Below are 22,284 nucleotides of genomic sequence, written 5' to 3' on the forward strand. Positions count from 1 at the left end.
CCCCTGCACCAATGCATGGAAAGGATTCACTTCCACAGGGAGTTGTCGGAGTGAGTCCCACATGCCCTGCCCTCCAACTCCCTGTCGGAGTGAGTCTCACATTCCCAGCCCTCCAACTCCCTGTGGGAGTGAGTCTTGCATTCCCAGCCCTCCAACTCCCTGTCGGAGTGAGTCTCACATTCCCAGCCCTCCAACTCTCTGTGGGAGTGAGTCTCACATTCCCAGCCCTCCAACTCCCTGTTGGAGTGAGTCTCACATTCCCAGCCCTCCAACTCCCTGTGGGAGTGAGTCTCACATTCCCAGCCCTCCAACTCCCTGTCGGAGTGAGTCTCACATTCCCTGGCCTCTAACTCCCTGTGGGAGTGAGTCTTACATTCCCAGCCCTCCAACTCCCTGTGGGAGTGAGTCTTACATTCCCAGCCCTCCAACTCCCTGTGGGAGTGAGTCTCACATTTGTTGGCCTCTAACTCCCTGTGGGAGTGAGTCCCACATTCGCCTCTCCCCCAACTCTCTGGGTGAAGATGTTTCTCCTGAATTCCCAATGGGAGTTATTCAGGACTTTGTCTTACCGACGGCCTCTCCTTCCGGTCACTCCCTCCCACTGTACCACCTCCCCTCACCAACACACACAGAAGTGGAAATATCTTCCATCTGACTCCCTGAGAGAAATCCTTTTAAGAATTGTAAACACATCGATCAGGTCACTCCCTCAGACCCCTCTTCTCGAGAGAAACCTGCCTCAGTCTGTTCACAATCTCCCAATGGTTATAACCTCCAGATTGGGTATCGTAGTTGGAATAATGAGATAGGAAATACAGACCGTGTTTTGAGTGTGGTCTATCCAAAGGATACAGACACTGGACCTGTGCACAGTGCTCCAACTGAGGATCTATCTGAGGGATACAGAGACTGGAACTGTGTACAGTGCTCCAACTGAGGGTCTATCTGAGGGATACGGAGACTGGAACTGTGAACGGTGCCCCGGGTGTGGGTCTAACTGAGGGATATAGAGTTCTGCGGAGCTGTGCACTGTGCTGTGAGTGTGGGTCTAACTCAGGGATATACAGTCTGGGGAGCTGTGCACTGTGCTGTGAGTGTGGGTCTAACTCAGGGATATACAGTCTGGGGAGCTGTGCACAGTGCTGTGAGTGTGGGTGTAACTGAGGGATATACAGTCTGGGGAGCTGTGCACTGTGCTGTGAGTGTGGGTCTAACTCAGGGATATACAGTCTGGGGAGCTGTGCACAGTGCTGTGAGTGTGGGTGTAACTGAGGGATATACAGTCTGGGGAGCTGTGCACAGTGCTGTGTGTGCGGGTCTAACTGAGGGATATACAGTCTGGGGAGCTGTGCACAGTACTGTGAGTGTGTGTGTAAGTGAGGGATAGACAGTCTGGGGAGCTGTACACAGTGCTGTGAGTGTGGTCTAACTGAGGGATATACAGTCTGGGGAGCTGTGCACAGTGCTGTGAGTATGGGTATAACTGAGGGATATACAGTCTGGGGAGCTATGCACAGTGCTGTGAGTGTGGTCTAACTGAGGGATATACAGTCTGGGGAGCTGTGCACAGTACTATGAGTGTGTGTGTAAGTGAGGGATATACAGTCTGGGGAGCTATGCACAGTACTGTGTGTGTGGGTGTAACTGAGGGATGTACAGTCTGGGGAGCTGTGCACAGTGCTCCCAGTTCTCCACTTGTGCTCACCTCTCATTGTGTTGCCTTCGGCCTTCCCTCCATCTCCCTCTGATTATCCCCATCCTGCCGCGAGTATTTCCTCACTGGGTACCTGAACGAGACTCAGTTCCCCCAATAACCCTCCACACAGAGGTCTGTGGCACTTACACTGCCCTCTCAATTCAATACCCTCCGACCTGCCGCTCCCAATCCTGTTCCTCACTTCACAGAAATATTCCCCAAACTGTGAGTAGCTGATGTCTCTGATTTCCATGGTTTGACGCCGAGCGCTGGGGAGCCAAGCTCCGTCCTGATACCAGGAATACCCGGTGATGGCTGGTTGACTGTAGAGGACATCACACTGTAAGGTAACAGAGTCCCCTTCCTGCAGTCTGTCTTTGTGTCCCTCGGTCAGTGAGATACTGACATTGCGAGGTTTATCTGAAAGTGAACAAACAGACAGAGTGAGCCATTCTCGAGAAGGTCACACCTCAGACACCTAGGGAGGGGTCAGGGAGAGAGGATCCGAAACATTCAGTCAGTGTTTAGCTGTAAGGAGGAGAGACAGTGGGAGGGAGGGACAGAGTGGGGGAGGGAGAGAGATGGAGAGAGAGAGAGAGAAAGAGAGAGAGAAAGTGAGGGAGAAATGGAGAGAGAGAAACCATGAGAAAGTATGAGAGAGAGAGAGAGAGAAACAGAGAGTGAGTGAGAGAGAGAGAGAGAGAAGGTGGAAAGATTTCCGGAAGGAATTCCAAAGCTCTGATCTCCCAGCCATGTGAGGCACAGCGCCAATGGTGGAACGCTGGGAATTGGGGGATACTCGAGTGTGTGGGATTGGAGAAGGTCCCAGAGATAGGGAGCGTAGGTAGGGGCTGGAGGGGGTTACAGAGATAGGGAGGAGGTGCAGGGTCTGGAGGGGGTTACAGAGATAGGGAGGGTGTGTAGGGGGCTGGAGGGGGTAACAGAGATAGGGATGGGGTCTAGTGGCTGGAGGGGATTACAGAGATAGGGAGGGGGTGTAGGGGCTGGAGGGGGTTACATAGATAGGGAGGGGGCGTAGGGGCTGGAGGGGGTTATAGAGATAGGGAGGGGGTGTAGGGGCTGGAGGACATTACAGAGATAGCAAGAGGGTGTAGGGGCTGGAGGAGGTTACAGAGAAAGGGAGGGGGTGTAGGGGCTGGAGGGGATTACAGAGATAGGGAGGGCGTGTAGGGGCTGGAGGGGGTTTCAGAGATAGGGAGGCGATGTAGGGGCTGGAGGGGGTTACAGAGATAGGGAGGGGATGTAGGGGTTACAGAGATAGGGAGGGGGTGTAGTGGTTGGAGGGGGGTTACAGAGATAGGGAGGGGGCATAGGGGCTGGAGGGGATTACAGAGATAGGGAGGGGGTGTAGAGACTGGAAGAGGTGGCAGAGAGAGAGAAGGTGTGCAGGGGCTGGAGGAGGTAACAGAGATCGGGAGGGGCTGTAGGGGTCAAAGTAGGTTACAGAGATAGTGAGGGGTGTATGGGCTGGAGGAGGCTACAGAGATAGGTAGGAATTATTTGAAATCCCATGCAGACTAATCCTATGCTCCCCCTTGCTTCCTGTTATGAAGATGTGGATGTACTGCGCTTGTAAGAGAGTTAAACACTCACAGAACCACCTGACAGCACCAAATGTTCTCAATGACCTAACAATATAACACTTGGTCGAAAGCTAGGTTTGCTGGGTTGCTGAGAATTGACAAAACAAATTCGAGTGAGGCCAATCAGTTTAAATTATACCCTGAAAAATACCAAATTCCAATCAAGTTTGAATTTAGTTTTTTGACAATTTTAAAGGTCAATGACATAATCCGATGGTTTGGGGGTAAAAGACTGAGGAAAATCGAACAGTTGGGAGGAGAGCTGCCAAGCCAGTAGCATGTAGAGATTGCCTGAAAAATCGCTCTCTTAAAGGTACCTTTATCGATGAATGATCTGTGAAGCAGAATCCCCTAGAAGGAGGAATGAAGACAGGAATACAGAGAAGAACACAACGCTGTCTTTTGAGATAAGAAGTTTTGTTTTGTAAATTTTAATCGGGGTTTAATTAGACTAGTATTGCAGAAGGGAAAGTAAAAGATAGGTTATAGGAAGGAGATGAAAACAGTTGCTGGTTAGTTATTCTCTCGTATACCTTAAGAAATAAAGTTGTTAATTTTTCTTTCAAATAGTTCTTGACCTCTCGAATTTTCACAGATTACTGCAGGGGATAAATCTTTTTTGTGTTGCAGGTTTAAATTAAGCAGGAGGGGTTACCCATGTCATAATACTCCTCATTCCTATTAATATTCCACCCAGTCTAATCCCACTCTCCCCTCACTCCTCACATCCTTTAATATCCCACCCAGTCTAATCCCACTCTCCCCCTCACTTCCCACAACCTATAATATCCCACCCAGTCTAATCACACTCTCCCCCTCACTCCCCGCTCCCCTTAATAGCCCACCCAGTCTAATCCGACTCTCCCCTCACACCCTTAATATCCGACGCAGTCTAATCCCACTCAATCCCTCATTCCCCACACCCTTTAATATCCCAACCAGTCTAATCTCACTCTCCCCTCACTCCCCACTCCCTTTAATATCCCACCCAGTCTAATGCCACTCTCCCCTCACTTCCCACACCCCTTAATATCCCACCCAGTCTAATCCGACTCTCCCCTCACACCCTTAATATCCCACCCAGTCTAATCCCACTCTCCCCCTCACTCCCCACACCCTTTAATATCCCAACCAGTCGAAACTCACTCTCCCCCCTCACTCCCCACTCCCTTTAATATCCCACCAAGTCTAATCCCACTCTCCCCCTCACTCCCCACTCCCTTTAATATCCCACCCAGTCTAATGCCACTCTCCCCTCACTTCCCACACCCCTTAATATCCCACCCAGTCTAATCCGACTCTCCCCTCACACCCTTAATATCCCACCCAGTCTAATCCCACTCTCCCCCTCACTCCCCACACCCTTTAATATCCCAACCAGTCGAAACTCACTCTCCCCCCTCACTCCCCACTCCCTTTAATATCCCACCAAGTCTAATCCCACTCTCCCCCTCACTCCCCACTCCCTTTAATATCCCACCCAGTCTAATGCCACTCTCCCCCTCACTTCCCACACCCCTTAATGTCCCACCCAGTCTAATGCCACTCTCCCCCTCACTTCCCACACCCTTTAATATCCCACCCAGTCTAATCACACTCTCCCCCTCACTCCCCGCTCCCCTTAATATCCCACCCAGTCTAATCCCACTCTCCCCTCACACCCTTAATATCCCACCCAGTCTAATCCCACTCTCTCCCTCACTCCACACACCCTTTAATATCCCAACCAGTCTAATCTCACTCTCCCCTCACTCCTCACATCCTTTAATATCCCACCCAGTCTTATCCCACTCTCCCCCTCACTCCCTAATCCCTTTAATATCCCACCCAATCTAATCCCACTCTCCCCACACTCCCCACAATCCGCACACCCTTTAATATCCCACCAAGTCTAATCCCACTCTCCCCCTCACTCCCCAACCCCTTTAATATCCCACCCAGTCGAATCCCACTCTCCCCCTCACTCCCCGCTCCCTTTAATATCCCACCAAGTCGAATCCCACTCTCCCCCTCACTCCCCGCTCCCTTTAATATCCCACCCAGTCTAATCCCACTCTCCCCCTCACTTCCCACACCCTTTAATATCCCACCCAGTCTAATCCCACTCTCTCCCCACACCCTTTAATATCCCAACCAGTCTAATCTCACTCTCCCCTCAGTCCTCACATCCTTTAGATTACTTACAGTGTGGAAACAGGCCCTTCGACCCAACAAGTCCACACCGCCCCGCCGAAGCGCAACCCACCCATACCCCTACATTTACCCCTTACCTAACACTACGGGCAATTTAGCATGGCCAATTCACCTGACCTGCACCTCGTTGGACTGTGGGAGGAAACCGGAGCACCCGGAGGAAACCCACTCAGACACGGGGAGAATGTGCAAACTCCACACAGTTAGTCGCCTGAGGCGGGAATTGAACCCAGGTCTCTGGCGCTGTGAGGCAGCAGTGCTAACCACTGTGCCACCGTGCCACTCTCCCCTCACACCCTTAATATCCCACCCAGTCTAATCCCACTCTCCCCTCACACCCTTAAGATCCCACCCAGTCTAATCCCACTCTCTCCCTCACTCCCCACACCCTTTAATATCCCAACCAGTCGAATCTCACTCTCCCCCCTCACTCCCCACACCCTTTAATATCCCACCCAGTCTAATCCCACTCTCCCCCCTCACTCCCCACTCCCTTTAATATCCCACCCAGTCTAATCCCACTCTCCCCTCATACACCCCACTCCCTTTAATATCGCACCCAGTCTAATCCCACTCTCCCCCACACTCTCCACCCTCTTTAATATTCCACCCAGTCTAATTTCATTCTGCTCCTATCTCTCCACACTCCTTGCTCCCTTTAATATCCCACCCGGTCTAATCCTTCTCTCCCCTTCACTCTCCGTTCCCTTTAATATCCCACCCAGCCTAATCCCACTCTCCCCCATCACTCCCCACACCCTTTAATGTCCCAACCAGTCTATTCCCACTGCCCCCCATCACTTCCCACACCCTTTAATATCCCACCCAGTCTAATCCCACTCTCCCCCTCACTCTCCACCCCCTTTAATATTGCACCCAGTCTAATCCCACTCTCCCCCTCACTCTCTACCTCCTTTAACATCCCACCCAGTCTAATTCCACTCTCCCCCGAACTCTCCACACTCCTTAATATCCCACCCAGTCTAATCCCACTCTCCCCCCTCACTCCCTGCTCCCTTTAATATCCCATCCAGTCTGATCCCACTCTCTCCCTCACTCCCCACACCCTTTAATATCCCATCCAGTCTGATCCCACTGTCTCCCTCACTCCCCACACCCTTTAATATCCCAACCAGTCTAATCCCACTCTCCCCCATCACTCCCCACACCCTTTAATATCCCAACCAGTCTAATCCCACTCTTCCCCTCACTCTCCACTCCCTTTAAGATCCCACCTATTCTAATCCCACTCTCCCCCTCACTCTCCACCCCCTTTAATATTGCACCCAGTCTAATCCCACTCTCCCCCTCACTCTCTACCTCCTTTAACATCCCACCCAGTCTAATTCCACTCTCCCCCGAACTCTCCACACTCCTTAATATCCCACCCAGTCTAATCCCACTCTCCCCCCTCACTCCCCACTCCCTTTAATATCCCACCCAGTCTAATCCCACTCTCCCCTCATACACCCCACTCCCTTTAATATCGCACCCAGTCTAATCCCACTCTCCCCCACACTCTCCACCCTCTTTAATATTCCACCCAGTCTAATTTCATTCTGCTCCTATCTCTCCACACTCCTTGCTCCCTTTAATATCCCACCCGGTCTAATCCTTCTCTCCCCTTCACTCTCCGTTCCCTTTAATATCCCACCCAGCCTAATCCCACTCTCCCCCATCACTCCCCACACCCTTTAATGTCCCAACCAGTCTATTCCCACTGCCCCCCATCACTTCCCACACCCTTTAATATCCCACCCAGTCTAATCCCACTCTCCCCCTCACTCTCCACCCCCTTTAATATTGCACCCAGTCTAATCCCACTCTCCCCCTCACTCTCTACCTCCTTTAACATCCCACCCAGTCTAATTCCACTCTCCCCCGAACTCTCCACACTCCTTAATATCCCACCCAGTCTAATCCCACTCTCCCCCCTCACTCCCTGCTCCCTTTAATATCCCATCCAGTCTGATCCCACTCTCTCCCTCACTCCCCACACCCTTTAATATCCCATCCAGTCTGATCCCACTGTCTCCCTCACTCCCCACACCCTTTAATATCCCAACCAGTCTAATCCCACTCTCCCCCATCACTCCCCACACCCTTTAATATCCCAACCAGTCTAATCCCACTCTTCCCCTCACTCTCCACTCCCTTTAAGATCCCACCTATTCTAATCCCACTCTCCCCACACTCCCTGCAATATCCCACCCAGTCTAACTCATTAACATGCTGACCTTCATAATATCCCAGTCTCTCCACATTCCATTTTCTAATTAGGATCTGTCTTTGCGACTGATATTTCCTCATCCTTTCTGCCTTTAGCTGTCTCTCTGTGTGTGTGTCTCTCTCTCCCCGCATCCCTCTCTTCCCCCAACCCCGCTCTCTTTCTCTCTTTCCCTCTCTGTCTCCCCTCCTCTCTCACAAGGTTCCTCTGTATATGTAGATGTACATTGAGAAAGACACATACCACAGGCTGAAGGCAGGAACACTGACAAGAGGAGGAACCACTTCATTAGCAAAGACCTGAAGAGAAATGGAGACAATTCATGAAAAGATTTACATCATCATTGTTGAAATTCATACTCCCTTCTGAACCAACCCATTAAGGAAGACATTTGAGAGGTTCATCACTGAGGGAATGCCACACTGTCGGAGGGTCAGTGCTGAGGGAGTGCTGCACTGTCAGAGGGTCAGTGCTGAGGGATTGCCGCACTGTCGGAGGGTCCGTGCTGAGGGAGTGCTGCACTGTCGGAGGGTCAGTGCTGAGGGATTGCCGCACTGTCAGAGGGTCAGTGCTGAGGGAGTGCCGCACTGTTGGAGGGTCAGTGCTGAGGGAGTGCTGCACTGTCAGAGGGTCAGTGCTGAGTGAGTACCATTATGTCAGAGTGGTCAGTGCTGAGAGAGTGCTGCACTGTTGGTGGGTTAGTACTGAAGGAATGTTGCACTGTCGGAGGGTCAGTGCGAAGGATGTGTCGCACTGTCACAGAAAGCGAGCAAGGTGAAAACAATGAGTGTTTTTACGTAAGTGTTAGAAATTATTTTAAGTTCTCATCAGTATTTATTGGAGAAGATTCTGAGAGACAGCATTTACTCATATTTGGAAAAGAATGTTCTGATGAAGGATATCCCCATGGCTTTATGCAGGGGAAGTCTGTCTCACAAACTTGATTGAGTGTTTTGAGGAAGTGATGAGGATGACTGATGAGGGAAGGGCAGTGGATGTTGTCTACTCAGACTTTACTAAAGCATTTGACAAGGTCCCTCATGGTAAACTTGTTCCGAAGATTAAGGCACACAGGATCCAGGGTGAGTTGGTCAGTTAGATACAAATTTGGCTTGATCATAGAGCACAGAGAGTCACTGTGGAGGGATGTGGGGGAAATGGGGGTCTGTGACCAGTGGTGTTAAACAGGGCCCAGAGCTGGGCTCCCTGTAGTTGATGAAACAGATAAATAATTTGGATGATAATGTCAGCAGTCTGTTTAATAAGTTTGCAAACATCATGAACTTTGGTGGAGTTGTGGATAGTGAGGAAGGTTGTGAATGGATTCAGCAGGGTATAGATCATCTGGAAAGTTGGACAGAGAAATGGCAGATGGAGTTTAATCTGGATAAGTGTGAGGTGATGCATTTTGCCAGGACAAATGTTTAGGAAAATATCAAATAAATGGCAGGACCCTAAGGAGCGCTGATACACAGAGGGATCTTTGGGTGCTGTGGGTCTGGAGTTACATGTAGGGTGAGACTGGAGAAGAATGGCAGATTTCCTTCCCTGAAGTATATCAGTGACCTCAATTGGTTTGTCCAACAGTGTTCATATGGCCATCATTAGATTATGATTTGGAGATACCAGTGTTGGACTGGGGTGTACAAAGTTAAAAATCACACAACAAAGCACTAGCTTTCAGAGCGCTGCTCCTCCATCAGATGGTTGTGGAGCATAAGATCACAAGATACAGAATTTACAGCAAAAGTGTAGTATGATGTAACTAAAATTATATCTTGAAAAAGACCTGGATTGTTTGTTAAGTCTCTCATCTTTTAGAATGAACATGTTGGTTTCAGTTCTTTCATATGTAAATCGCAAAAAATGTAAAAGTTATGTTCTCAATGAACTTTAACAACTGGTGTCATGTCAGCCCAGATAATGCATTGAAGGTGTGAGCTGTCCTGTGGGAGACTCTGTGCCACAATAAACAGAGAGGTAAAAACAATGACTGCAGATGCTGGAGAGCAAATACTGGATTAGTGGTGCTGGAAGAGCACAGCAGTTCAGGCAGCATCCAACGAGCAGCGAAATCAACGTTTCGGGCAAAAGCCCTTCATCCGGAATAAAGGCAGTGAGCCTGAAGCGTGGAGAGATAAGCTAGAGGAGGGTGGGGGTGGGGAGAGAGTAGCATAGAGTACAATGGGTGAGTGGGGGAGGGGATGAAGGTGATAGGTCAAGGACGAGAGGGTGGAGTGGATAGGTGGAAAAGGAGATAGGCAGGTCGGACAAGTCAAGGAGACAGTGCTGAGCTGGAAGTTTGAAACTAGGATGAGGTGGGGGAAGGGGAAATGAGGAAGCTGTTGAAGTCCACATTGAAGCCCTGGGGTTGAAGTGTTCCGAGGCGGAAGATGAGGCGTTCTTCCTCCAGGCGTCTGGTGGTGAGGGAGCGGCGGTGAAGGAGGCCCAGGACCTCTATGTCCTCGGCAGAGTGGGAGGGGGAGTTGAAATGTTGGGCCACAGGGCGGTGTGGTTGATTGGTGCGGGTGTCTCGGAGATGTTCCCTAAAGCGCTCTGCTAGGAGGCGCCCAGTCTCCCCAACGTAGAGGAGAGCGCATCGGGAGCAACGGATGCAATAAATGATATTAGTGGATGTGCAGGTAAAACTTTGATGGATGTGGAAGGCTCCTTTAGGGCCTTGGATAGAGGTGAGGGAGGAGGTGTGGGCACAGGTTTTACAGTTCCTGCGGTGGCAGGGGAAAGTGCCAGATTGGGAGGGTGGGTCGTAGGGGGGTGTGGACCTGACCAGGTAGTCACGGAGGGAACGGTCTTTGCGGCAGGCAGAAAGGGGTGGGGAGGGAAATATATCCCTGGTGGTGGGGTCTTTTTGGAGGTGGCGGAAATGTCGGCAGATGATTTGGTTTATGCGAAGGTTTGTAGGGTGGAAGGTGAGCACCAGGGGCATTCTGTCCTTGTTACGGTTGGAGGGATGGGGTTTGAGGGCAGAGGTGCGGGATGTGGACGAGATGCGTTGGAGGGCATCTTTAACCACGTGGGAATGGAAATTGCGGTCTCTAAAGAAGGAGGCCATCTGGTGTGTTCTATGGTGGAACTGGTCCTCCTGGGAGCAGATATGGCGGAGGCGGAGAAATTGGGAATACGGGATGGCATTTTTGCAAGAGATAGGGTGGGAAGAGGTGTAATCCAGGTAGCTGTGGGAGTCGGTGGGTTTGTAAAAAATGTCAGTGTCAAGTCGGTCGTCACTAATGCAGATGGGGAGGTCCAGGAAGGGGAGGGAGGTGTCAGAGATGGTCCAGGTAAATTTAAGGTCTGGGTGGAATGTGTTGGTGAAGTTGATGAATTGCTCAACCTCCTCACGGGAGCACGAGGTGGCGCCAATGCAGTCATCAATGTCGCGGAGGAAGAGGTGGGGAGTGGTGCTGGTGTAATTACGGAAGATCAATTGCTCTACGTAGCCAACAAAGAGACAGGCATAGCTGGGGCCCATACGTGTGCCCATGGCTACCCCTTTGGTCTGGAGGAAGTGGTAGGATTCAAAGGGGAAATTGTTAAGGGTGAGGACCAGTTCGGCCAAACGAATGAGAGTGTCAGTGGAAGGGTACTGTTGGGGACTCTGGAGAGGAAAAAACGGAGGGCTTGGAGGCCCTGGTCATGGTGGATGGAGGTGTAGAGGGATTGGATATCCATGGTGAAGATGAGGCGTTGGGGGCCGGGGAAACGGAAACCTTGGAGGAGGTGGAGAGCGTGGGTGGTGTCTCGAACGTATGTGGGGAGTTCCTGGACTAGGGGGGATAGGACAGTGTCGAGGTAGGTAGAGATGAGTTCAGTGAGGCAGGAGCATGCTGAGACAATGGGTCGGCCAGGGTGGTCAGGCTTGTGGATCTTGGGAAGGAGGTAGAACCAGGCAGTGCGGGGTTCCCGGACTATGAGGTTAGCAGCTGTGGTTGGGAGATCTCCTGAGGTGATGAGGTTCTGTATGGTCTGGGAGATGATGGTTTGGTGATTGGGGGTGGGGTCATGGTCGAGGGGGTAGTAGGAAGAGGTGTCCTCGAGTTGGTGTTCGGCTTCAGCGGTGTAGAGGTCAGTGCGCCAGACTTCCACTGCGCCCCCTTTATCCGCTGGCTTGATGGTGAGGTAGGGATTGGAGCAGAGGGATTGGAGGGCTGCACGTTGTGAGGGTGAGAGGTTGGAGTGGGGGAGGGGGGTCGACAGGTTGAGGCGGTTAATGTCCCAGCGGCAGTTGGAAATGAAGAGGTCGAGGGCAGGTAATAGGCCAGCGCGGGGTGTCCAGGTGGATGCAGTGTGTTGGAGGTGGGTGAAGGGGTCCTCGGAAGGTGGACGGGAGTCCCGATTGTGAAAGTAAGCTCGGAGGCGGAGGAAGAAGTGTTCGACATCACGGCGTGTATTAAATTCATTGATGCATGGAGGGAGGGGGATGAAGGTGAGTTCTTTGCTAAGGACTGATCGTTCGTCTTAATCCACCATCGTCTCATGCAGAGTTCCACCAGGGGACATCAGGAAACAGGTGACAAAAGGTTTAGTCAGAGAGGACATTGATGACATACTGTGGTGAAATGTTGGAGCAAGAGAAAGAGAGAGATACAGAGAGAGAAAGAGTAAGAGAAACCAACAGAGATAGAGATGACAGAACCAAAGAAAGAATGAAAATATGAGAGTGAGAGACAAAGAGAGAGTGACACAGATTGACACAGAGAGAAAGAGAGAGAGAGAGTTAGAGAGTTTTAGGAACTCGTCCCAGAGTTCAGGGCCCCTTGGCAGCTGAAGGCAAATCAGAGAATAGTGGAGCCAAGGAATCAGGAGGTACTCGGAATCGGACAGGCACAGAGATCTCGAAAGTTCATACCCACTGGAGGGGGTAACAGAGTTAGGGAGGGGGTGTAGGGGCTGGATGGGGTTAGGGAGATAGGGAGGGGGTGTAGGGTCTGGAGGGGGTTACAGAGATAGGGAGGGGGTATAGGGGCTGGAGGGAGTTACAGAGATAGGGAGGGGGTGTAGTGGCTGGAGGGGGTGACAGAGATAGGGAGAGGGTGTAGGGGCTGGAGGGGATTACAGAGATAGGGAAGGGGTGTATGGGGTTACAGAGATAGAGAGGGGGTGTAGGGGCTGACGGGGCTTACGGAGATAGGGAGGGGGTGTAGGGGCTGGAAGGGGTAACGGAGATAGGGACGGGGTGTAGGGGGTGGAGGGGGTTACAGAGATAGGGAGGGGCTGTAGGGTCTGGAGGGGGTTACAGAGATAGGGAGTGGGTGTAGGGACTGGAGAGGGTTACAGAGATAGGGAGGGGGTGTAGGGGCTGAAGGGGATTACAGAGATAGGGAGGGGATGTAGGGGCTGGAGGAGATTGCAGAGATAGGTCGGGGGTGTAGGGGCTGGAGAGGGTTACAGAGATAGGGAGGGGGTGTAGGGGATGGAGGAGCGTACAGAGATAGGGAGTGTATGTAGGGGCTGGAGGGGCTTACGGAGATAGGGAGGGGGTGTAGGGGCTGGAGGGGTTAGAGATAGGGAGGGGGTGTAGGGGCTGGACGGGGTTACAGAGATAGCGAGGGGGTGTAGGTTCTGGAGGAGGTTACAGAGATATGGAGGTATGTAGGGGCAGGCAAGGTTACAGAGATAGGGAAGGGGTGTAGTGGCTGGAGGGGGTTACAGAGAAAGGGAGCCGGTGTAGGGGCTGGAGAAGATTATGGGAATAGGGAGGGGGTGTAGGGGCTGGACGGGGTTACAGAGATAGGGAGGGGGAGTAGTGGCTTGAGGATGTTACAGGGATAAGGAGGGGATGTAGAGGCAGGAGGAGGTTACAGAGACTGGATGGAGGGTGGAGGGGGATGAGGAGGAGTGGGTGGAGAGCATCAAATTCCTCAGAGTGACGATAACCAACAATGTGTCCTGGACCACCCCATGTAGATGCGACAATGAAGAGGCACATCAATGTGTCTTCTTTGACAGGAGGTGAAAGAAATTCAGCATTAGGCCCCTCACCTACCTTTCCAGATGCATCAAGAAGAGCATTCTATCTGGATACATCACGTCTTGGAACAGCAACCGCTCTGCCCAGGCCTGTAAATAACTACAGAGGGTTGTGAACACAGCCTGGACCATCACACAAGCTGATCATCTGTCCATTGTCTCCATGTACACCTCTCCTTGCCTCAGAGAGACAGCCAACATCATCAGAGAGCCCTCCCCACCCTGGTTCTAATCTCTTCCAACCCTTCCATCAGGCAGGAGATACAAAACCTTCCACACAGATACCGACAGGTTCAAGTTCAGCTTCTTCCCTGATGTTAGACTTCTGAATGGACCTCTCAAATTTCAAACCTAATTCTTTTTGTACAAATTCTGAGCAGCTGTATTTCCCACTCTGTACAATCACACGATGGTCTTTGTACAGTGTGATGTTTATGTACTGCGTGGAAAACCTTTCACTGTACTGATGTGCATGAGACAATAATAAATCAAAACCTCAAAACAAGAGGATTTGTAAATTAATGTCGGGGTGCCTGCAATCTCCTCCCTTCGCCTCCCACAGCAGTCTGAGGTACGTGTGATCTGGGCCAAAGGAACTGATCCATTTTCGAGTCAATTAAACCGTCGATACCTCCTCCATCTCAATGCTAATTCATTAAAATATATGAGAGTCTCCCTCCCTGAGTCCCAGATTTACCTTGTCCCTCTCTACAGTGAATACAGATACAAAGTACTCATTTTGAACCTCAGCTGTGTCTTCTGGCTCCACACACACAGTTTGCCTCTTTGGTCCCTAATGGGGCCTGCTCCTTCTCTGACCCCGAATATACTTATAAAACACCTTTGGGTTTTCCTTCATAGTACTCACCATTACTTTGACCTGTCCCCTGGTTGTTCTCCTAATTCCCATTTTCAGTAACCCCCTGTATTTTCTCTGCTGAGGTATCCAGTGTTTTGAGCCCTCGGTGTCTATCAAAAGGGTTTTTTTTCCCGTATCCAATCCTGTGCATCCACTGACATTCAGGGTTCTCTCAGCCTATTGGTCCTGTCCTTCACCTTTTTGGGAACATGTCAGCCCTGCACTCTCCCTTCTCTTTGTCGCTTATCGGACACCCTTATTGAGGTTTCTAGCACAGTGAGAATGAACAGGAAGTGCGATGCTGACCAGTCTGTCTATTCTCGGAGCTGCTGTACTTTCTTTGTAGGAAATTCTAACTAAACCAGTAAAAAACATAAGTTTCAGTAAATTGTAACTGAACTTGCAGTGTCAGAATAAACATTATTCCCCAGTATTTATTCCAGTTCATCCTCATGACTGAATCCTCATTCACTGAATTCCATTGGTCAACAAAACTTCAGCTTTATGATAATCACCACTGCTTTCCCATCTATCTGTCACCGCTCTCCACTCCCTCCCTCTGTAACCTCCTCTCGATCTGCAATGTACACTGTGGGATCTCTGTGTTACTCCACGACTGTTGTCAGGATGGGAGCCAGTGTATATCAGTGAGCACAGGGTGATGGGTGACCAGGACTAGGTATGGGTGTGTACACTGCCTCACTGCTGCACTGGTTCCCAAACACACCTCGATAAGAACAACCTTTTACAAAGACTATTAACCATGAGCGTGTCCGAGCTGACGATGTCATTACCTTGGAGAAGTAACAGCAGGATGTAAAATTTCTTGATCAGTGTCTGCTCCCAGATATTTCATCAGCCTCACCCTCTCAAGCTCTGAAAGACAAAGGAGTTAATGAGACCTCACCTCTTGTCAGCAGCTCTCGAGAGATCAGAACTGCTTTTGGACCATGTCCTTGTAGACTACTTTGATTCTCTGTGGGCTGATAGGTGCTCCTCAGAGTCAGGAGGCTTCAAGAAGGTAAAACAACAAAATGTTTGAAATTTTATTGCAGCTTTCACCTCTTCAGGATGTCCCAAAGCTCCTGTCTCGGCATTACCCACGTTCCTTGATCGAGAAAGATATCCTGTATAACAGACTTGAGCCCTACAGTGAGATCTTCCTAACAACCGAAATTGTTCATTGGAATATATCTTCACAACATCCCAACATCAGCAAGACTTTAGTTCCCCTGAACCTGTCCAACTGCTCGCCTGGGGAGGGTGGAATTGCCACTTCCTGTATTGTTCCCCTTGAGTATTTAATCAGAACTGTTTTCTGTCACAGTGAGTGAAAGCAGCAAGTTGGTTCAAAGTGAGAAAGCAGCAATTAGCCCCGGATTACAAACAAACTGTTAACCCTTTGTGTTTCCTGATATTGTCTCTCTGTGGACCTGGACAGCATTAAACATGGCGGGGCTGGGGGCGGGGTGGGGGGAGAGGTGGTGAATGGAGCTTCTCCTGTTCCTCTCTCACAGACCTGAGAGGCTGAATGGGCCTCCTCCTGTCCCTGTGCTAAAGGCTTCTGGGGCTGGATGGACCTTATACTGGTCCAATGTAACGAGCTAAAGGGGCTGAGTGGTCTTGTTTGTGTCTAATAGGAACCGAGAGCCTGAAGTGGAATTGTCCTGTTTGTGAGTAACAGGCCCAGAGCTCAATAATAAATAGCAATTTATTGAAGGCGTCGATCACTGGAATCTGTGTGTGTCACATCACATCATCAAAGATATTGGTTGTGGAAGTGAATTGCAATAGCCTCATTACTTACTAATGACCTTCCTGACTGCTTGCCTGGGGAGGTACTGCCAGGACCCTCTGCTTGGACTGAATGAACTCCTCCTTTATTGCTACCCCCTGCCTATTTAATGACATACAGTAAACCGCTTCCGGATAAATACCTAAACCCTCGCATTAGAGGGACTTTCTCAGTGGCAGTTGCAGTGGGAGGAGCGACAGCAAGGACCAGAGACCCGTCAGGAAATTTGGAGTAAAGTTTATTAACTCACCTCGTGAATAGGCAGAGCACACACTGAGCAGGAGTGGACACAGGACTTATGGGTAAGTGAGGCCTTATGTTTGGGTGGTTGCTTTACCCACAACACTACCCGAGTTGTATCTCCCACCTGTCCTCTGCCTCGAACTGAGTGCCAGATTGATAAGGTGACTCGTTTTTTCCTCTTTTTAGTTTTTCAGTCGGATCGTTTGGAATTTGGAATGTTGGGAATGGTGGTTAGAGCAGTTGAAGGTTCCTCATGCAGAATGTGGGAGGGAAGGGTCACCACTAGTGTCTCTGCTGACTGCATCTGTGGGAAGTGCACCCAACTCCAGTTCCTCGAAAACTGCGGTAGGGAACTGGAGCTGGAGCTGGACAAACTTCGGATCATTTGGGAGGCAGAGGGGGTTATTGTAAGGAGTTATAGGGAGGTAGTCACACCTCAGGTAAAAGAAGAAGGTCGATGAGTTACCGTCAGGGGACTGAAAGAGAACTGGCAGGAAGTGCAGGAATCTCCTGTGGCCGATCACCTCAACAACAAGGAGACCATTTTTGGCACTGTTAAGGGAAACAACTTACCAGGGGTAAGCAATGGGGCACAGGTCTCTGACTCAGATTCTGTCCCTGTTGCTCAGAATGGAAGGCAGAAGAGGAGCAGAGCATTAGTCATTGGAGACTCCATAGTTGGGGGGATAGAGAGGAGATTCATTGGGAATGAGACAGACTCATGGTTGGTGTGTTGCCTCCCAGGTACCAGGGTGCGAGATGTCTCTGATCGTGTTTTCAGGATCCTTGAGGGGGTGGGGGAGCAGCCCCAAGTCATGGTTTACATAGGCACTAATAACATAGGTGGGAAGAGAGATGTGGATTTAAGGCAGAAAGTCAGGGGGCTAGAATGGAAACTTAGAGCTAGGATAAACAAAGTTATTATCCTTAGTTTGTTACACGTGCCACGTGCTAGCGAGGTGAGGAATAGGGAGAGGGAGGAATTGAACATGTGACTACAGGGATGGTGCAGGAGGGAGGGTTTTGGATTCTTGGATAATTGGGTCTCTTTCTGGTGTAGGTGGGACCTCTGTAAACACGATGGTCTTCTCTTGAACCAGAGGCATACCGATATCCTTGGGGAGGAGGGGGAGAGGGGAAGGAGATTTGCTCATGCAGTTTGGGTGTCTTTAAACTAATTCCGCACTGGAATGGGAAAGTAAATTACAATTTGAGGATAGAGGAGGTTGAGAATAAGGAGGTCTGAAATAAGGTTTCAGAGTCACAAGCAAAAAACGTTGGTTTTAAGTGTGTCTATTTTCAATGTCAGAAGCATTGGAATAAGGTGGGTGAGCTTGCAGCATGGGTCGGAACCTGGGATTTCAATGTTGTGGCTATTTCGGAGACATGGATAGAGCAGGGATAGGAATGGTTGTTGCAGTTTCGGTAAGAACAGAGAAGATGGTAAAAGAGGTGGGGGTGTGGCATTGTTAGTCAAGGTCAGTGTTACGGTTGCAGAAAGGACTTTGAAGGACTCGTCAACTGAGGTAGTGTGGGCTGAGGTTAGGAACAGGAAAGGAGAGGTCACCCTGTTGGGAACTTTCTATAGGCCTCTGAAAAGTTCCAGAGATTTAGAGGATAGGATAGCAAAGATGATCCTTGATAGGAGTGAGAGTGACAGGGAGTTGTAATGAGAGACTTCACCTTCCCAAAAATTGAATGGGAATACTATAGTTCAAGAACTTTAGATGGGTCAGTTTTTGTCCAATGTGTACAGGAGTGTATTCTGACACAGTATGTAGACAGGCAAGAGCTACAGCTGGGGAAATGCAATTACGATGCAGTTAGACAAGACTTAGGATGCATAGGATGGAGAAGGAAACTGCAGGGCATGGGCACAATCGAAATGTGGAGCTTATTCAAGGAACAGCTAATGTGTGTCCTTGATAAGTATGTGCCTGTCAGACAGGGAGGAAGTTCTCAAGCGCAGGAGCTATGGTTTACAAAGGAAGTTGAATCTCTTGTCAAGAGGAAGAAGAAGACTTATGTTAGGATGAATTGTGAAGGCTCAGTTAGGGTGATTGAGAGTTCCAAGTTAGCAAGGAAAGACCTAAAGAAAGAGCTATGATCAGCAAGGAGGGGATGTGAGAATTTGTTGGCGGATAAGATCAGGGAAAACCCTAACTCTTTCTATAGGTATAAAAGGGATTAAAGAATGATAAGAGTAAGATTAGAGCCAATCAGGGACAGCAGTGGGAAGTTGTGCTTGGAGTCAGAGGAGATAGAGGAAGTGAAAAATTAATATTTTTTGTCAGTATTCACACTGGAAAAAGACAATGTGGTCGAGGAGAATACTGAGAAACAGGCTACTAGACTAGATGAGATTTCGCTTCACAAGGGGGAGGTGCTAGCAACTCTGTAAAATGTGAAAATAGATAAATCCCCTGGGCCAGATGGGATTCTCTGGGAAGCTAGGGAGGAGATTGCGGAGCCTTTGGCTTTGATCTTTATGTTGTCATTGTCTACAGTAATAGCACCAGAAGACTGAAGGACAGCGAATGTTGCTCCCTTGTTCAAGAAGGGGAGTAGAGACAACCCTGGTAATTACAGACCAGTGAGCCTTATTTCAATTGTGAGTAAAATGTTGGAAAAGATTACAAGAGATAAGATTTATAATCATTTCGATAGGTATAAGTTGATAATGGATAGTCAGCATGGTTTTGTGAAGGGTAGGTCGTGCCTCACAAACCTTATTGAGTTCTTTGAGAAGGATGGATGAGGCTAAAGCCATTGATATGGTGTGTATGAATTTCAGTAAGGTGTTTAATGAGGTTTCCCCCATGGTAGGCTACCGCACAAAATACAGAGGTATGGGATTGAGGGCAATTTAGTTGTTTGGATCAGAAATTGACTAGCTGAAAGAAGACAGAGAGTGGTAGTTGATGGGAAATGTTCATCCTGGAGTTCAGTTACAAGTTGGGTACTGCAAGGATCTGTTTTGTTCCACTCTTGTTTGTCATTTTGATAACCGACATGGATGAAGGCATAGAAGGATGGGTGAGTAACTTTGTGGACGACACTAAGGTTGGTACAGTTGTGCATAGTGCCAGAATATTTTGGAGGTCACAGAGGGATATAGATAAGCTGCAGAACTGGGCTGAGAGGTGACAAATGCAGTTTAATGCAGGAAAGTGTGAGGTGATTCACTTTGCAAGGAGTAACAGGAATGCAGAGAACCAGACCAATGATAAGATCCTTTGTATTGTGGTGAGCAGAGAGATCTTAGCGTCCACATACACAGATCCCTCAAAGTTGCCACTGAGGTTGATTGGGATGTTAAAAGGCATTAGGTGTGTTAGCTTTTATTGGTAGAAGGATCGAGTTTTGGAACCATGAGGTCATGCTGCAGCTATACAAAACTCTCGTGCAGCCGCACTTGGAGTATTGTGTGCAGTTCAGGTCACCACATTATCAGAAGGATGTGGAAACGTTTGGAAAGGGTTCAGTGGAGATTTACTAGGATGTTGACTGGCATGGAGGTAAAAACAATGACTGCAGATGCTGAAAACTAAATACTGGATTAGTGGTGCTGGAAGAGCACAGCAGTTCAGGCAGCATCCAACGAGCAGCGAAATCGATGTTTCGGGCAAAAGCCCTTCATCAGGAATAAAGGCAGTGAGCCGGAAGCGTGGAGAGATAAGCTAGAGGAGGGTGGGGGTGGGGAGAGAGTAGCATAGAGTACAATGGGTGAGTGGGGGAGGAGATGAAGGTGATAGGTCAAGGAGGAGAGGGTGGAGTGGATAGGTGGAAAAGAAGATAGGCAGGTCGGACAAGTCAAGGAGACAGTTACTGAGCTGGAAGTTTGAAACTAGGATGAGGTGGGGGAAGGGGAAATGAGGAAGCTGTTGAAGTCCACATTGATGCCCTGGGGTTGAAGTGTTCCGAGGCGGAAGATGAGCTGTTCTTCCTCCAGGCGTCTGGTGGTGAGGGAGCGGCGGTGAAGGAGGCCCAGGACCTCCATGTCCTCGGCAGAGTGGGAGGGGGAGTTGAAATGTTGGGCCACGGGGCGGTGTGGTTGATTGGTGCGGGTGTCTCGGAGATGTTCCCTAAAGCGCTCTGCTAGGAGGCGCCCAGTCTCCCCAATGTAGAGGAGACCACATCGGGAGCAACGGATACAATAAATGATATTAGTGGATGTGCAGGTGAAACTTTGATGGATGTGGAAGGTTCCTTTAGGGCCTTGGATAGAGGTGAGGGAGGAGGTGTGGGCACAGGTTTTACAGTTCCTGCGGTGGCAGGGGCAAGTGCCAGAATGGGAGGGTGGGTCGTAAGGGGGTGTGGACCTGACCAGGTAGTCACGGAGGGAACGGTGTTTGCGGAAGGCGGAAAGGGGTGGGAGGGAAATATATCCCTGGTGGTGGGGTCTTTTTGGAGGTGGCGGAAATGTCGGCAGATGATTTGGTTTATGCGAAGGTTTGTAGGGTGGAAGGTGAGCACCAGGGGCATTCTGTCCTTGTTACGGTTGGAGGGATGGGGTTTGAGGGCAGAGGTGCGGGATGTGGACGAGATGCGTTGGAGGGCATCTTTAACCACGTGGGAATGGAAATTGCGGTCTCTAAAGAAGGAGGCCATCTGGTGTGTTCTATGGTGGAACTGGTCCTCCTGGGAGCAGATATGGCGGAGGCGGAGAAATTGGGAATACGGGATGGCATTTTTGCAAGAGATAGGGTGGGAAGAGGTGTAATCCAGGTAGCTGTGGGAGTCGGTGGGTTTGTAAAAAATGTCAGTGTCAAGTCGGTCGTCACTAATGCAGATGGGGAGGTCCAGGAAGGGGAGGGAGGTGTCAGAGATGGTCCAGGTAAATTTAAGGTCTGGGTGGAATGTGTTGGTGAAGTTGATGAATTGCTCAACCTCCTCACGGGAGCACGAGGTGGCGCCAATGCAGTCATCAATGTCGCGGAGGAAGAGGTGGGGAGTGGTGCTGGTGTAATTACGGAAGATCAATTGCTCTACGTAGCCAACAAAGAGACAGGCATAGCTGGGGCCCATACGTGTGCCCATGGCTACCCCTTTGGTCTGGAGGAAGTGGTAGGATTCAAAGGGGAAATTGTTAAGGGTGAGGACCAGTTCGGCCAAACGAATGAGAGTGTCAGTGGAAGGGTACTGTTGGGGACTCTGGAGAGGAAAAAACGGAGGGCTTGGAGGCCCTGGTCATGGTGGATGGAGGTGTAGAGGGATTGGATATCCATGGTGAAGATGAGGCGTTGGGGGCCGGGGAAACGGAAACCTTGGAGGAGGTGGAGAGCGTGGGTGGTGTCTCGAACGTATGTGGGGAGTTCCTGGACTAGGGGGGATAGGACAGTGTCGAGGTAGGTAGAGATGAGTTCAGTGAGGCAGGAGCATGCTGAGACAATGGGTCGGCCAGGGTGGTCAGGCTTGTGGATCTTGGGAAGGAGGTAGAACCAGGCAGTGCGGGGTTCCCGGACTATGAGGTTAGCAGCTGTGGTTGGGAGATCTCCTGAGGTGATGAGGTTCTGTATGGTCTGGGAGATGATGGTTTGGTGATTGGGGGTGGGGTCATGGTCGAGGGGGTAGTAGGAAGAGGTGTCCTCGAGTTGGTGTTCGGCTTCAGCGGTGTAGAGGTCAGTGCGCCAGACTTCCACTGCGCCCCCTTTATCCGCTGGCTTGATGGTGAGGTAG

General features: G+C 50.1%; 1 protein-coding gene across 1 annotated transcript in view; it reads right to left on the reverse strand.

Annotated features, from left to right (window-relative positions):
- LOC140472443 (B-cell receptor CD22-like) overlaps nucleotides 1-15,777 on the reverse strand; it is a 33,437-nt gene extending 17,660 nt beyond the window's left edge. The window contains exons 1-4 of the mRNA XM_072567490.1: nucleotides 15,630-15,777; nucleotides 15,362-15,443; nucleotides 7,964-8,019; nucleotides 1,844-2,116 (exon numbers count right to left, since the gene is read on the reverse strand). Coding sequence (XP_072423591.1) covers nucleotides 1,844-2,116; nucleotides 7,964-8,019; nucleotides 15,362-15,423 — 391 coding nt within the window. The 5' untranslated portion in view covers nucleotides 15,424-15,443; nucleotides 15,630-15,777. The remainder of the gene's footprint in view (nucleotides 1-1,843; nucleotides 2,117-7,963; nucleotides 8,020-15,361; nucleotides 15,444-15,629) is intronic.
- Nucleotides 15,778-22,284: the final 6,507 nt, after the last annotated feature.

The sequence above is a fragment of the Chiloscyllium punctatum genome, unplaced genomic scaffold (assembly GCF_047496795.1).
Source record: "Chiloscyllium punctatum isolate Juve2018m unplaced genomic scaffold, sChiPun1.3 scaffold_327, whole genome shotgun sequence".
Lineage (NCBI taxonomy): Eukaryota > Metazoa > Chordata > Chondrichthyes > Orectolobiformes > Hemiscylliidae > Chiloscyllium > Chiloscyllium punctatum.